The 16,022-nt window shown below is 38.6% G+C and overlaps 1 protein-coding gene across 7 annotated transcripts in view; it reads left to right on the top strand.

The window, feature by feature from the left end:
* Positions 1-16,022, top strand: part of NCKAP5 (NCK associated protein 5) — a 976,326-nt gene that overhangs the window by 673,634 nt on the left and 286,670 nt on the right. For all 7 annotated transcript variants that reach the window (XM_045479574.1, XM_045479575.1, XM_045479573.1 and 4 more), the window contains one exon: positions 13,475-13,624. In XM_045479574.1, the coding sequence (XP_045335530.1) occupies positions 13,475-13,624 (150 nt within the window). The remainder of the gene's footprint in view (positions 1-13,474; positions 13,625-16,022) is intronic.

Here is a 16,022-nt window from a genome sequence, read left to right as displayed (position 1 = left end):
TATAATGACTTTTCTGATTATCTTTTAGGATCATGCTCATTTCTTGCTAATTTATCTGAATTTTTCCTTCCCTCATTCACCAAGATGAATCATCTGACAGGGTTATAGGTATCTTCACCAGACAGCCCTTTGCTTCACCACTCCCACTGTGGCTCGGAGTGGCTTGTCAGAATGTACATCCCACTCTATGACAAAGAAGCACCTCAAGTGATAGCTTCCTGCTGCTTTCAGAGGTTAGGGATAAAAATAATAGTTTTAATGTCAAAAAGCACACCAGGACAGTATTTCTGGCAACACTTCTTCAGTGAAATCTTCAGTTGGGTCTTATTCTATGAGCTTTGCCTGACTAGAGAGAGCAGGTATTATGTAAATTGTGCTAGAAAAAAATGTGATATTCTTGCTTTATCCTTAAGTTCCATTTAGGTGCAAATAGGTGAGGCTTCTGTCTGATCTGACACGAGCCCTCAGGAGAATTAACTATATAATCCATCTCTGACTTTCAAAAGTATAACTAATGCACCTCATTAGAGCTTTTCTTTTAGGTAACCCTGGGAAGGAAAAAAGGTGGGAAGAATGGAATGCCTTGCTAGAAGTGGGTCTATGAGTCTCCAGAAATTCCCAGGATATTTTAGGATAGATAACTTTATGGCTTAAAAGTTGACGTGTTCCTGTATGAGATACATTTGGTGGGCATGTCAGTTAAAGGAGAAGCTTGCAAAATCTCATTTTCTAAGGGTGGAAATCAATTTAATGGTGCTTTTATCTTCTATGCAAATATTCTATCAGTCCATTGCTTTATGTTTCTAATGGCACAATACTTGCTTAAAAATAGTTTTCTGTCGAAAGTTCTTATGAATATTTAAGTCATTCAGCATTAATATTACACACAGTATCATTAGAAGTAAAACAAGGTAATATCATCCTCATTAAACATCATCATTTTCGACAATATTGGATATTCATTGAGTGCATTCTGTATTGTGCAGGGTGTAGTGATGTGGTGTGATATGTAAAATGTTATTCCTGCCCCTGAAGGTCTTGAATTATAATTGGGAGCTGTTGAACTACATACAGTGTCTGTTTACTGAAATTAGAATGATAAAGTCTCTTCTCCATATGAACTATTTTGTTGTTGTTCTATTGTTATTTTTTAAAATTTTTTAAATGTTTGTTTATTTTTGAGAGAGAGAGAGAGAGAGAGAGAGAGAGAGAGAGAGAGAGAGGCAGAGAGGAAAGGAATCCAAAGCAGGCCCCAGGCCCTGAGCTGTCAGCACAGAGCTCGACACAGGGCTTGAACTCAGAACCCAGGAGATCATGACTTGAGCCACAGTCAGATACTTAACTGAGCCACTCAGGCACCCTGCTTCTGCTGCTGCTGTTGTTGTTGTTGTTGTTGTTGTTGTTGTTGTTACTCTTCTTATTATATTTGAGTACTTAAAGAATTCTTTCTTAGCAGAAGCAAAATTGCCTCCCAATTCACTTGAGTTTAACAGACACAGAAGATAAATTAATTTCTGCCATCAGTGATCAATATATATATATATATATATATATATATATATATATATATATATATAGTGTTGACCATATTTTCTGAAACAAAAATTTGGATATATTGGTCATACAACAATGTGTATTTATGGGGACAGAGAGAAAATTTTAAATTGTTTGAATTTACTTTAAATTAAAATGTTCTCCAGGAATCTCAGACATATAGCTATTGAAGGCATATATAAAGACATCAGTAGTATAGCAACCCACATACTGCTAACTAGTTAATGCCTAATTATCAGTTCATTTTGGGATGGCCATTGCTCAATTCATGAGCTCAGCTTCCCACTCGAGCCTCTCTGGATCCCCTGTCCTATGAATTCTTTCACAAAATGGGAACAGGGCAAGAGGGGGCAGAGGAGGAAGAGAAAGATTGGGTGCAAATTTTGACATTAATTTATGAGTTATTGTTAATGAGCTCCAAGTGTTTAAGTTTAACCATTAGCCACTGAAATTCCTCATCTACATGACAGTCTGACTGCTGTTGGTTTCTTTCTGCACAGGTTACACTCAGACAACCATCCAGGGACTATAAACATGTAATTTCTGTTGTTAATCTTCTTAGATGTCCAGCCATCTGGAGCATACCTTTAATGAAAATTATGGCCCAGTTTTTTACACCATCCTTTCCCACAGTAGAGTTTTCCTTTATGTAAAGTGCCTTTAGAATTGAACTTTTTTTTTTGAGGAAATAAATGTTGCTGATAGATGGAACAGACAATAAAAGCATCATCTGAAAATTTATTAACGTAACTTCACAGAACTGTTCAATATGGAAGATAGTTTGCAACATCGAGGAGTGTTTTGAGTGAAGAATAATGTGGAGTAGATGTGAATTGATATGCCAGTGGTCGTGGGTTCATATTAGAGACATAAAGAAAACACTTTGTTCTCTTATCCATCATACACATTTAATCTTGGGGATTTTACTGTGTGCTTGGTTCACTTTGTAAGTCAAATCCGGGGATGAAAAAGAAGAGTTTTATATGTTTTGCCTGACAGTAGTAATGTTAAACTGTGAACAAATTGGGATGTTCTTTTAAAATCCTGTGATTTATATGGCGCTATTTTTCCCCCTTTAAAATTTAGTATGCTGGTACTGAACAAAAGCTGCTAGCAGTCCCTGGGAATGTTGTTACAGTATTTGGTGAAGTGCTATCTAAAGTGACAATATATTCTGTACACCCTCCCCACCACCAGAAAACAAATGAGTAAATAAATCCTAGAAGCTGAAGCCACGAGTGTGCACTGGGGTGGCTGTTGGCCAGATGATTGGCCTCTACATTTCCATTTAGCTTGTATCATGGTGTGTGTTTATATTTTGAACTAATTGAATCATCATTAACTATGGAAGTGGTAGTGGTTTGTTAAACCTGTTCTGTTGATAGTCTAAGGCCAAACCTGACATCTCTGATAAAATCACCCACTCCCTAGAGGAATGGCCCAGGAGCCTTGGAAGAGATGTTGTTAGCAGCATGGTTCATAGTTAGATAAATATCCCGATTCTCAGATAAAATTACCACATAGGATGAATCTTTGGGTACATAAGAAAGTCTAGAAGAAAGAACTTGAGTCTGTGGAAAGAGCATGGCATTGGAAATCAGAACTGCTTTTAAATTCTTGACCTCCGACTTCCTGTTAACAAATCACTTAATAACCTATTAGAGTTTGTTTTCTTGTCTGTAAAGGGGGTCTAGACTGCCTTATGTCCCCATTGCTCTGAGCATGGAAAATGGTATTATGGGGTTGTTTGGTTTAACTCCGAGGTGTTATACCAATACTAGATGCTATTTATTGTGCCTTTGACGTCCTAAAAGGAACTTGACGTTTCGTGCTAACATCTCCCAAGTCTCTGCTTTATGTGATCGGTCCTAAAGTATTTTTACTATTAATTAGTCAGTGAATTTAACACATGGTTGGATATTCAAAATGAAATAACTCTAATCTAACTTCTACAACTGTCTAGCTTTCCAAGGTTGGATAGTTTAATGTGTCTTCACATTCACCCTGGTTTCGTTTTGCTGTCTATAGGTTAGAAAACATGGGTACTTGAGGTGGGTTCCTTCCTTCCTTCCTTCCTTCCTTCCTTCCTTCCTTTCTTCCTTCCTTCCTTTTTTTTTCTTTTTCTTTTTCTTTTTCTTTTTCTTTTTCTTTTTCTTTTCCTTTTCCTTTTCCTTTTTCTTTTTCTTTTTCTTTTCTTTTCTTTTCTTTTCTTTTCTTTTATTTTCTTTTCTTTCTTCTTTCTTTTTTTTTTTTTTTGAGCAGGACTAAGAGATAAGGTAGTCCCCATCAGAAAATAAGTAATATGCTAGAACAGAGTAAAACTATCACTACTATCCACCCACTGTGTCTGTGTGTTGGCTTTATGCCAATCATCAGAGTTAAAAAATAATAAAAATTGATAGATGAGTAATTTTTTAAAAAAATTTCTAAAGCCTGGTGACCAGTAGATGCTTGTTGTCATTCCTCCCATCAGCAAATGCCCTCAGAAAGGATTTTGGTTGGGCATCATTTCCTGTGAGTGTTAGAAGTGTCTTTCCCTAAACTCTCTTACTGTTGCTCACCAGACCTTTTTTGTTTCTTACAGGCAGGGAATGGAATGTGCTAAATGCAAAGGTTGCATTAGGTGACTTCTTTTTTTTTAACATTTTAATTTTTTTAATGTTTATTCATTTTTGAGAGAGAGAGCTAGAGGATGAGCAGGGGAGGAGCAGAGAGAGAAAGGGAGACACAGAATCTGAAGCAGGCTCCAGGTTCTGAACTGTCTGCACACAGAGCCCAATGTGGGGCTCAAACCCTCGGACTGTGAGATCATGACCTGAGCTGAAGTCGGATGCTAAACCGACTTAGCCACCCAGGCACCCCACATTAGGTGACTTGTATCTTAGGGCCCAAGAGAAGTACACAGCAAAAAGAGGAATGGGTTTTTCAAGGAAAAAAAAACGATAAAGAGAGAAAAATACATGCTGGAAAAGAAGCACAAAGATTTTAGGAGGCGAGGTATCTTCTGGATCTAATATTAATAGAATTCTGTATTAAAATCTCTAAACTTTCAGCAGTATTTTATATACTTATCGTCCCAGGCTGAGTTTTTACAGATGATCAAAATCATATAATTTAAAAAAAATTTTTTTTAATGTTTATTTATTTTTGAGACAGAGAGAGACAGAGCATGAACGGGGGAGGGTCAGAGAGAGGGAGACACAGAATCTAACAGGCTCCAGGCTCTGAGCAGTCAGCACAGAGCCCGACGTGGGGCTCGAGCTCATGGACCGCGAGATCATGACCTGAGCCGAAGTCGGCCACTTAACCGACTGAGCCACCCAGGCGCCCCAAAATCATATAAATTTAAAGAGACCTTTGGATTACTCTATTTCTGTGCTTTTTATTCACAGATGAAGAAATCTAGGGACAGAGAAATTATGTGACTTGACTAAAATCACACAGCTGTTTAGTGGCACAGCTAGGACTATAAAGTAGATTTCTTATTTCTACTTATTCTGAAGTTGGGTACAAAGGGCCTTTGTTCCCACCGTGGATCAGAATAGATCACAGTGACATGGAACTTGTTGGCCCTCAAGAAATGGATGAGGTTGACTCTCCTTTCCTCCTGTCAAATAAAATGCCAACATAGTGACACACAGTGCCTCTTACCTCTGCCCTGACTTGGGGTTCTTCATTCGTCCTTACAGTCCTGGACTGACCTAGCATCACGCCCCAGGGATGGGGTAGGAGACAACAGGGCCACCATCTTGAAGTCAAGCCTTTGTACCATAACCAGGCAACTACACTCCCAGTGGGACTGAAGAGGGGGAAGGGGCCAGAAGGTTTAAACTTCTTTCATCACTTTTCTTACTATCATTGTGACAACCAGCTGCCTCTTTCCTACCTCATGTAAATTTCTCATGGACAGATTTCTCCTTATGTTTTCAATACAAAGAAAGGGGAAAGCAAGCATTATTTTTAAACTAGGAAGGCTTTCCCAGCAAAGGAGTTGTATCTCTTTCACACTGCACATGTAGAAACTATTTCTTGGAAATTTAGTATTCCTTGCTGCAGAATTAATAGTTATAAACTATTAATGCCATCTGTGAGAAGGAACAATCATAACATGGTGGGCACTGAAGTGTCAGACCTCAAATAGGAATTTCCCAAGGGCATCTTGTCACACTAATATAGAGTGGTTTCTATTATATGTCAATATTTGACATCTATTACTGAAGTAGGATTTAGCAAGTTATGGATGACTATGTCCCAGTTTGCCTGGCTTATACCTACTGTCCTAATTTACTACGAATAGCCACTATCCCCCTTTAGTCTCCAGTGGGTATTGGTTTGGATGATTAGTTATCTGTCCATTTTACATATTAATTTATAAAGAATTAAATATGCAGCCATAAAAGCTTATCTGAAGTGATTTATGTTTTATGCTTACGCATTTCATCCAGAGATCCTTAAGCATGGATTAGAATCACCTGGGGTGTTCTCTAAAATTAAAGATTCCTGGCCCCACTCCTAGACACTGTGACTGACTAGTGCCGTAGTTGGCCAGGGTATCTGCGTTTTAAATTTTTTTTTTTTTCAACGTTTATTTATTTTTGGGACAGAGAGAGACAGAGCATGAACGGGGGAGGGGCAGAGAGAGGGAGACACAGAATCAGAAACAGGCTCCAGGCTCTGAGCCATCAGCCCAGAGCCCGACGCGGGGCTCGAACTCACGGACCGCGAGATCGTGACCTGGCTGAAGTCGGACGCTTAACCGACTGCGCCACCCAGGCGCCCCGGTATCTGCGTTTTAAACAAACAACACTTCTTCCTTGTCACTGCCACCCTGACTCTGATGCCAATTGCTGTTGGCCCACTACGTGAACAACAGTGACCCAAGAAAGTGTTAGTTATTTGTCATTGTGGGAGGAGCTTCTTACTAAACAACCAAAATTACAAGATGATTTACAAACTATGAGGTCTCATTTTGTGAAACTGTCATTTTAATCATCGTTCAGTGAACTCCTACTTAGATGATTGCAGTAGTATCTTATTTTCCCCACATGTATGCTAACCTCCCTCCAATCCATCCTTCACAGTGTACCACAGGGCTAGTCGAGAACACAAATCTACCCTGTCACCTCTTTGACATGCATGTACACAGGTGCGCAGAGGAAAACAATGGCTTCCCACTGACCTTAGGGTAAAGGCAAAGTTCCTTGACTTGTGGCATAGTCCCATCAGCCCATCAGGCCTCCTTTCAGACTTTTTAAACTGACCTCTCTTCTTCCCAACTCATAGTCATTTCCTGGCTAACTCCCACACTTTTCTGGCCTTTCTTTTGCATCCTTCTGTTACTTGTTCTTGGAGCAACTGAAAAGTCTTCCTCACAATGCATATAGCAGTACTATTTTACATTTGCTTGTGACATTTTGAGTAACTGTCTCCTTCCTCAAGATTCTACACTCCCGAGAACAGGGGCCACCTGTGTTTTTATTCACCTTTCTTCCCAAGACATCTTCCACAGTGCCTGGCACATAGGAGCTGCTCAGTAATTATTTATTGGATGGATGGATTAACTAGTTATTGAGTAAGGTGACCACATGAAACTTTCCTTGGATCCCACTGTGTGCTGGGCTGGGGGAAACTGGTGACCCAAAGATGAGTAAAAGATGCTTTTGGGGGAAGGGCATTATGATCATTTCCTCCACAGTGTTTTTGAGTGAACAGTCGCTGGCCATCAATGAAGAGCTACGCTGCATGCTCTCTGCTCCCTGGACTGTCATCTGTCTGAGATGAACCGATGTGACCCAGAGCTTTTGTTGATTGATATTATTTTACACAGGCCCGATGATGCTGACCACTTGAGAACAAAAGATGAGGGCTCCCCCAAAGGTGAATCATTACCCTGGTAACCACTTAGAGAAACTTACAGCGCTAAGGATTGCTTTATGTACTGACAAGGCAAAGTTTGATTTAAACCCTTGGAGAGTAACTGAGCTCCTAAATCTTTAGCTTCCTGCATACTGGCTGGTATTTGTTGAGGCAAACAAGCTTATGGTCTCAACCATATATGAAATATGTGGGGAGTGAAAGTTGTTTGTGTGGTGGCCTCACTTTTATAGAATTCACTGCTGATTAAAGTCCATAAAGAACTAAAACATGAAAACAGGTCACCTCTGGAATCAACTTATTCTGTTCACAGTTTGACATCCTCAGGAGTAGACTTGGCTTATTTTTATTTATTTATTTATTTATTTATTTATTTATTTATTTATTTATTTATTTCTATGTGGAGGTTCAAGAGAATATATTTCATTTACAACCAGATGTTTTTGTCTTCTCTCTTGCCATGTGTATCACAGATGATTATTTAGCAAAGAAACTAAAATCTGGTTGAAATGAGTTATTTACATGTGGATAGAATACAGATACTTGATTTAAAAAAATATATTGTCATGCTTTTATGCATCTAATATAAATTCAGTAGCTAGCTTTTCTGAAATGGACAGTAGTGACCTGTCAAGTACGGTATAGCTGTGTTTCCAGCTCTCTCAGATTTTTCTCTCTTCCACCACTTTTTCTTTGCTTATTTTTCTCTTGCTCACCTACTTATGTAGTATATGTCCTTTCTATCTTCCCTCTTTCTGGTTGTTACATTATACTCTAACATTCTCACACCAGTAAGTGGTTAGGACACAAAAGTGAAGGAAAGGACAGGAAAGATCATCCTACCTTCTGGATTGGTTTCAGGGCATTTACAGTACAGGACACAGCAAAGTGTGCTTTTAGGATGGTGACTGGTCTAAGCAGTGGACAGATATGGCTTTCTTTCTTAGACAGTGTCATATCACAACAGTTGCAAGTCTCCTCTTTGCCTGTAATTGACATTGGCAGTGCCCTGCCCATGCTCCAGAATCATCTAGAGTACTCCTTTGACTTCCAGCTATCAGTGTTTGTGCCAGGGGGTACTTCTATGTGAGAAGTATGCATAGTTTCACTGCCTATGGCAGGCTGGAAATACCAGGAAACTGACATCCCAGCAGGTAGCCACAACCATTGATTCTTATGTGGTTGGTGCCTAAAAACTCCAACTCCCTCACCTCTGGGGTGGAATGATTCTGAGCCTGTGTTTGGCCCCATTTTTCTGAGTGTTCTGTGGTTTCAGCTGTAGTTGCTTTGTGTTATGCCCTTTAATGGCTCCCATCTCTTCCCTGGTCACTCTCATCCTTGTGTTGCCTGGTTTCTGAGATCTTCATTCTTTAAGAACTTAGGCTAGACATTAACCAGTGATATAGAAACACTAACTCAGGAATTAAGCTGCAAAGTGATGTTTTTCAGGGGGCCACATTTGAAAAACCTTGACTTTTCCATCAGTGTCCTTCATCCTCTGCCCCCTCTGCTTGGGAGGTCTCCTCTTCACCATTCCCACCTGTGCTGTCCCTCTTCTCTTTATTTCCTCAAACAGCTCAGTTTTCTGTATCTTGAGAAAGGTTTTCTCTTATCTCTGTGATGCCCTTTGGCTACAATTTTTTGTATTTCCTTCCCATCCCTGCCAGACTTTCAGATAAGCATCTACGAAAATTGCCTCTATTATCCCTTTTTTTCACTTTTTGCTTAACCACTGACAATGTGGGTACCATCATCACACTTTAGCTCTCAGGTCCCCACTAATAACCTTCTTATTACAAAATGTAGAGGCTCTTTTTCTGTTCTCCTGTCATCTCTGCCACCATTGAGCATATTGACATTTCCTTCCTGAAAATTGTGTTGTGCAATTGAATTGCTAGAACTTTAGCCATGGAAGGAGCAGTTAGTCCAACCGCTTCATTTCACATCTGGGCGAAAACTGAGAACTAATAAAGTTGGATGATTTTCCCAGTAAGGTGCAAACATGTAAAAGCTGGGCTTTGAATCCAGGGCTTCTGACCTTCCATCTAGTATGAGAACTGTTTTTGGGAATTTTTTGTTTAAAAAGTTCACAGTGTTTTTAGTTTTTATTTCTTCCTATATAAAGGTGTCCCTACCAGTCTCCTAGCTCCTTCCTTTCATAGCCCATTCTCCATTGGGGCAGTCAGGATGAGGTTTCTAAAATGTAAACCAGAATCTTTCACTTCCCTGATTAGCCTCCAGTTCTCTATTGCAGTTGGAATAAAATCCAAACTCCTTTCATGCTCTGCAAGACCTCCCATGTTCTAACTCTTTCTCTGATGACATTTCCTACTATTCTTGCTCTTACAGTCACTATGCTCTTACAGTCACGGACTCCTTCCTAGCTGGTCAGCAAGGAAAGCTTAACCTTGCTTCTGGACACTGGCCTTGCTCTAACTTGTTTGGAATGCTTTTATCCCAGACCGTTGCTTGACTGCTTCCTCCTCATCATTTGGTCTCAGCTCACATGGCCACCTCCTCTTATGCTGATACACCTTACATTGATATCACCATATCTAAAAATTTTCTTTAGACACACTGCTGACCATACATCATACTGTTTTATTTTCTTCATAGCATTTACCACTAGCTACAATTATATAACTTCTTGATTTGATTTGGCGTTAGGAATGTTTCCCATCATTAGAATATAAATTCATGGAATGTAGGAACTTTGTCATGTCTGCCATATGTCCAGCACCTAGAACAGCAAATGGCCAATAGTTCACACTCAATAAACATTTATAGGATGAACAAATTAATGAATGGTGTCTGAATTTTTATTACTCATTTCCCAGAATCCTTTCTTTTTACTCTACAATCCTGTACTCACCTACTCTCTCAATATTTTTGTGTGTTAATATAATCTAACTGGTTTTCTCATAAACCAGTAGGGACAAAACTTAATTCCTTCCTGGGGGCCTTTGTTTCAGTTTTCTCTTCAACCAAAAAATCCCACTGTTTGTCTCTTTAACTATTCAAGTTGTATCACTGTATCAAAGCATAAGTCATGTTACATTACCATGAAATTACATCCCACAGTCCTCATTGATCGCCCTTTCTTCAAACTGTGTAAAATCACTCGTGCATTTTATGTAATCTAAGCACTCACATATAATCTATATCATCTTGAATCGTTTCCAGTTGTTTCATATAATAATATTTAGGCACTGTGCCTAGACACTTTGTGTGTGTGTGTGTGTGTGTGTGTGTGTCTACAGTCAATCCTCGTTATGTCTGGATTTTGTATTTCTGAATTCACCTACTCCCTAAAATTTGGTTGCAGTCAATATGTGCAGTGCTTTGATGGTAAATTTCACAGAACAGTGAAAACTCTGAGTCACCTAACACACACATTCCCGGCTGAGGTCAAACAAGGCACCACTCTGCCTGCTTGTTTTTGATCTCCTACTGTAAATAAATGTCCTTTGGTGTTCTATTTAGTACCACACTTTTCATATTTTATGCTTTTTATTAGTGATTTTGCTGTTCAAAATGGCCTCCAAACATAGGACTGAAATGCTACTTAGTGTTTCTAAGTGTAAGAAGGCTGTGATGTGCCTTATGGAGAAAACAGGTGCTAGATAACTTTGTTCAGGTATGCATTGTAGAACTGTAGTCTGCTAGTTCAATGTAAATGAATAAACAATACATATTAAATAAGGTGTCTTTAAATAGAAACACTCATAAATCAAGTGGCTCAGTCGGTTAAGCGTCCGACTTCGGCTCAGGTCACGATCTCGTGGTCCGTGAGTTCCAGCCCCGCGTCGGGCTCTGGGCTGATGGCTCGGAACCTGGAGCCTGTTTCCGATTCTGTCTCCCTCTCTCTCTGTTCCTCCCCCGTTCATGCTCTGTCTCTCTCTGTCTCAAAAATAAATAAACGTTAAAAAAAATGAAAAAAAAAAAAAGACTATGTATTGATTAGTGCTGACAATGTTGCCTACAGGAACCTAACCCTGTATTTTCCCTAGAAGCAGTATTTGCTAATTCAGTGTTCATGGCAACTTTATGGAACAGAATTATCAGGAATAATGAGAATTGACTAAATATGTGTGTATGCTCTATTTTTTGGCATTAACCTCATTTAGGTATTTAGAAGACATAGAAACCAAGAGCTATTGAAATTTAAGGAGTTTGCCCAAGATTATTTGCCAAGCAGGTAAATGGTAGATCTGGAATCCAGTTGTCATATAACCAAGTCTTTGGCTTCTCATTCTCCACACCAGTAGTTCTTGTTTGTTTTAATTAGGTGTAGAATCCTAATTATTATAAGACATAAAGGGAGGAAGGGGGAGAAAAAACATGTGGAATTGGAGGAACGAGCAAACCATGATTCACACAGAGAAATAGATGTAGATGGCATTTTTTAAAACATGGCTTGCTTTACAACCCCAGTTTAGTGTTGAGACTGTAATTACAGTCTCAAATCTTAAAAGAGAAATAAAAAGGACCTCTTCATTTCAATTGGTAACTGTATATACTTTATGTTCCTTATCATGGAAATGAAAGTCTGACAAGTGACCAGACCTTAAAGAATCAAAGCTATAAAAATGCTGTCATAACCTGGATTTTTGCCCTGCCCTGAGGATGTCCACCTTAAACTTGCCTGACATTTATCTGGGCTGAAATATATGTGCTATAGAAGTGAACATATCTGCCTGTCGTATGTGGTTAAACATACCGAGGACTGATTTCATAAAGAGCTCTCACCTTCCTAACCAATTGTGCATTTCTATAGAGAGATGACAGAAGAAATTATATCTTGAAATCTGTATAAAGGAGTAACATGAGTCAAGTTACCATGTGGTCTCCAGGTATATGTATATACCTATATACAAATACATGTATATTTATATATATGTACTTATACATTAAGACATATTTTACATACTTTATAATTTATTTTCAAAAATAAGTTAAATCAAACATTTTTGGAGCCTCCAAAGCACTTTTGTGAACAGTTTGGGAACAGTTTGAAAACCTGAATTTTCCCCCTGTAAGTAGATTGTACAGGGACCTAGAGGTTAAGAATTCTAGCTTTTGTGCTTCTTATTTGTAAATGATTTTATTTAGTGCTAAATGTAAAGAAGTATCTCACCTCTGATGTTGCAATTTAGCCCACATGGTTGACAACCAGTTGTATTAAGACAAGGACTTCTGCAGTGTGTTGTTAGAATTAAATAGTGTGATGGAATGATGTCACCTGGTTCCGGAGCACATGGGTATTAATATATGTATAGAATGGATGAGATTTTTCTTTTCATATGATATTCTCTTGACATTTCTTTTTCCCTTGAAAACAAGAGGCAATCATAAGGCTCAAATTAACACTTCTCAACTTCCCAAAGCTGCCAGCGATAAGGTTGAGTGAGGAGCTTCCAACAGGGAGGAAAGACAAGATAACAACATTTTATGTCTGCCTCAAGGCTATACGACAAATCCTGAAGTGTTAGAAAAGGAACTAAAGGGTCCTTAAGAGCTGTGTCATCAAGCCAAAGGAACTAATTGGTTTCAGCTTAGAAATCTGAAATCACTATCATTTCAATATTTCATAATATTTTATTTTCCCTTAGAATAAATAGTTGCATGTCCAGTGACTTTAATGATCTTATGTTTTGGAGCTAAGCTCTTCACAAATCAAGGTATAAGGGTTGATTTATTCTTTTTTCCCAGTTTAGAGTACAGCTGAATTCCACGGTGCAGCTAAAAACGGATTAACCGCATGATCCCATCCTAAGGTTTTTGTTGGCTGGGTCAACTCCAACAGGGCAGAGGACTTGTGCATTCAGAGGTATTGACCCAATGGCTTTATCCTGCCAGGATTCATTAATTTCTCTGTTGTGTTTTACTAATATAAGCACCACTGAGAATTTGTTTAACAAAATCTTCTCTACCTCAGCCCCAAAAGAATGCAAAAGCAATAGAGAGGTTCCAAACTTTTATGCCTTAGACTCTTGTTTATTTTTCAGGGGAGATTACCGTAAGCAATAATTCTTTCTCACTTCAGGAAAAACTGTCAGAGGAAGAGAGAAAACACAAGGAAGCTTTGGAAGGTCTTCACATGGTGGTGGATGAGGATTCGAGGAGCGAAAGCAGCAGTGTCGACGATGGGAAAGAAAACACCAAACTGCTGTTGGAAAGATTGAAAGCTCTAGAGGTAAGAAATGAAACAATTTTTTCATGTTTGAGGAAAAATGACAGTGCTCTGCTTCTTTTATTAACATTGGTTTTGAGTGAGAATAAGTCTTCCTTTCTCGGTTCTCCTAGACAAATAGGATCCTAAGATCTCCCATTGTGAATCATTTGCAACTGATGAGTAAGCGGTTAAAATTTGTAGCACTGAGAGTCTTGCCCTAGTGACTCTGATTGGAATGCCTTAAAAAGTGTACATAGGACAATAATTCATTTTAAATTCAGTTCAGCCCTCAAACTGGATCAGTACTCCTAAATTGGCATGCACTCAAGGGAAGGTGCTGTGTGGTATTCCACTTTGTTTTCCCAATGCCTAATATAATGAATACTTGAGTGAGTGAATAAATAAAATATCCATTACTATATAAAGATGATTGCAAGAAAAAAATTTTTAAGTAGTTGAAGCATGTCTTAAACAAAAACAATAACAACCTATGTGGAAATTTAGCATAGAAAACAGATACATGTAGAGGTGAGGCTGAGCTAAGGGTACTTTAAGGAGGATTTGGAGCCTCCAGAGCGCTTTGGAACCACTGGTCTTTTATTTAGTGGCCTTTGACATCCCTGCAAGTGCTAAATCCTGAACATTTATAGAAGTCTTCAAAGAACATTCCAGTTATTCTTTTTTTATTTTTTTTTAACGTTTATTCATTTTTGAGAGACAGAGACAGAGCATGAATGGGAAAGGAGCAGAGAGAGAGGGAGACACAGAATCTGAAACAGGTTCCAGGCTCTGAGCTGTCAGCACAGAGCCCAACACAGGTCTTGAACTCACAAACCATGAGACCATGACCTGAGACAAACTTGAATGCTTAACTAACTGAGCCACTCAGGGACCCCACGTTCCAGTTATTCTTGATTGATATCTCACATGCTGAAAGACTCAGTGAACATGCCTTTTTCTATGAGTTGATTTAGCATAGAATAGGAACAGAATTACTTTTAAACCAGCCTATGGTGAGCCCATCTCATCTTAACTAGGTGCAAGGATCCTTCAGCTAACATCTACAAAATATAGAAAATTAATGTGAAGAAACAAGACCCCAGAGAGGTCTTATTTCCTATGCTTGGTTACTGCAATTCTGCCTCCAATCTACCATGTTGTCTATAGTGAGCATGCCCTTTCCACACTAATTTCCTCAGCAAAGGCAAAAGAGTTAAGATTATGGACTTTGGAGCCAGATTCCCATGTGGTTTTTTTGTTTTGTTTTGTTTTTTGTTTTTGAATCCCAACTCTACTACTTTCTAGTTTTGAAATCTTTGGTAAGTTCACTAGGCTCTCTGTGCCTCTGTTTACTCAACTGCAAAAATGGGGATCATAACAGTAACCTACCTTATAGGGCATTGATGCAGAGTTAATGTCTGCACAGCAGTGCCTGGCACATGGTCTCCTCCATCCACCTACTGCAAGGCTCCTGACTTCTGCTAAATCATTTTTGTCCTTATTTACCTGGTTATAATGATTAACACAAGAATTATGAATGAAAAAATTGAGCTACTCCACAAATGAGTGACTAAGGACTGACAAGTTAAGCAATTGATACCAAACATGGGGCAGAAGAGAAGTCAGTTTAGGGAGCTTCTGGCAGCTCCCCTGGGGCAAACAGCCAGGAATCAACCTTATTTTCCCAAAGCTTCTCATACTTGTGTCATTTCTCAGACAGTCACTGAGGAAGGTGGGAAAACCTTCTCAAGGGAGACTGAGGTTGCTCTCTGAGACTTTTGAGAAAATCATAGCTTCGTTTAGAGTTTGAATTACCTGGATGTAATAGTAGAAATGAGTTGATACTACAGTTTCTTATTTCCCCAGAACCTTGTGCTTAAATTGTTAGTTTTATTCCTAACTATAGTGACAGTTGCTCTTAGTTCATCTAATTGTCACTGAGACAACTTTGTGAAGGACATTTTATTTAATCAAGCTAAGAGGTATTTTAAAAATATCTTTGGCAGCAAATGTTTCTTAAACCCTCGCTGAGTAAGAGAGAAACAGTATTTTTTTTTCTTTCACGGAGATCTTTATACTTCAGGCAACAAGTCTTGCGTCCATTAGTTGGATGCAATTGATGATATCTCTAAGTGTGATTAATCTGCACAATTTTAATCCACAAAAATATTTTATTTTCCAAATTAGTTTCTTCTGGTCACAGTGTCACTGCTCGTTTCCTAAAATTTTTTGCTCAATATTAACTGAACTCTATCCTTGCCCACCATGCTCACCACCATCTATTTGAATGGAAAATAAAAATAGATATTCATTATATATATTTATATTTTTAAATTAATATATATGTGTGTGCATATAAAATACACATACAAACCATATATATGTGTCGTACAATTTACATATGAATTTAATATTTTAC

Source organism: Leopardus geoffroyi, chromosome C1, assembly GCF_018350155.1.
Source record: "Leopardus geoffroyi isolate Oge1 chromosome C1, O.geoffroyi_Oge1_pat1.0, whole genome shotgun sequence".
NCBI classification, from domain to species: domain Eukaryota; kingdom Metazoa; phylum Chordata; class Mammalia; order Carnivora; family Felidae; genus Leopardus; species Leopardus geoffroyi.
Note: the sequence above shows the minus strand (reverse complement) of the source record. Positions and strands in the feature narration are given on the sequence as shown.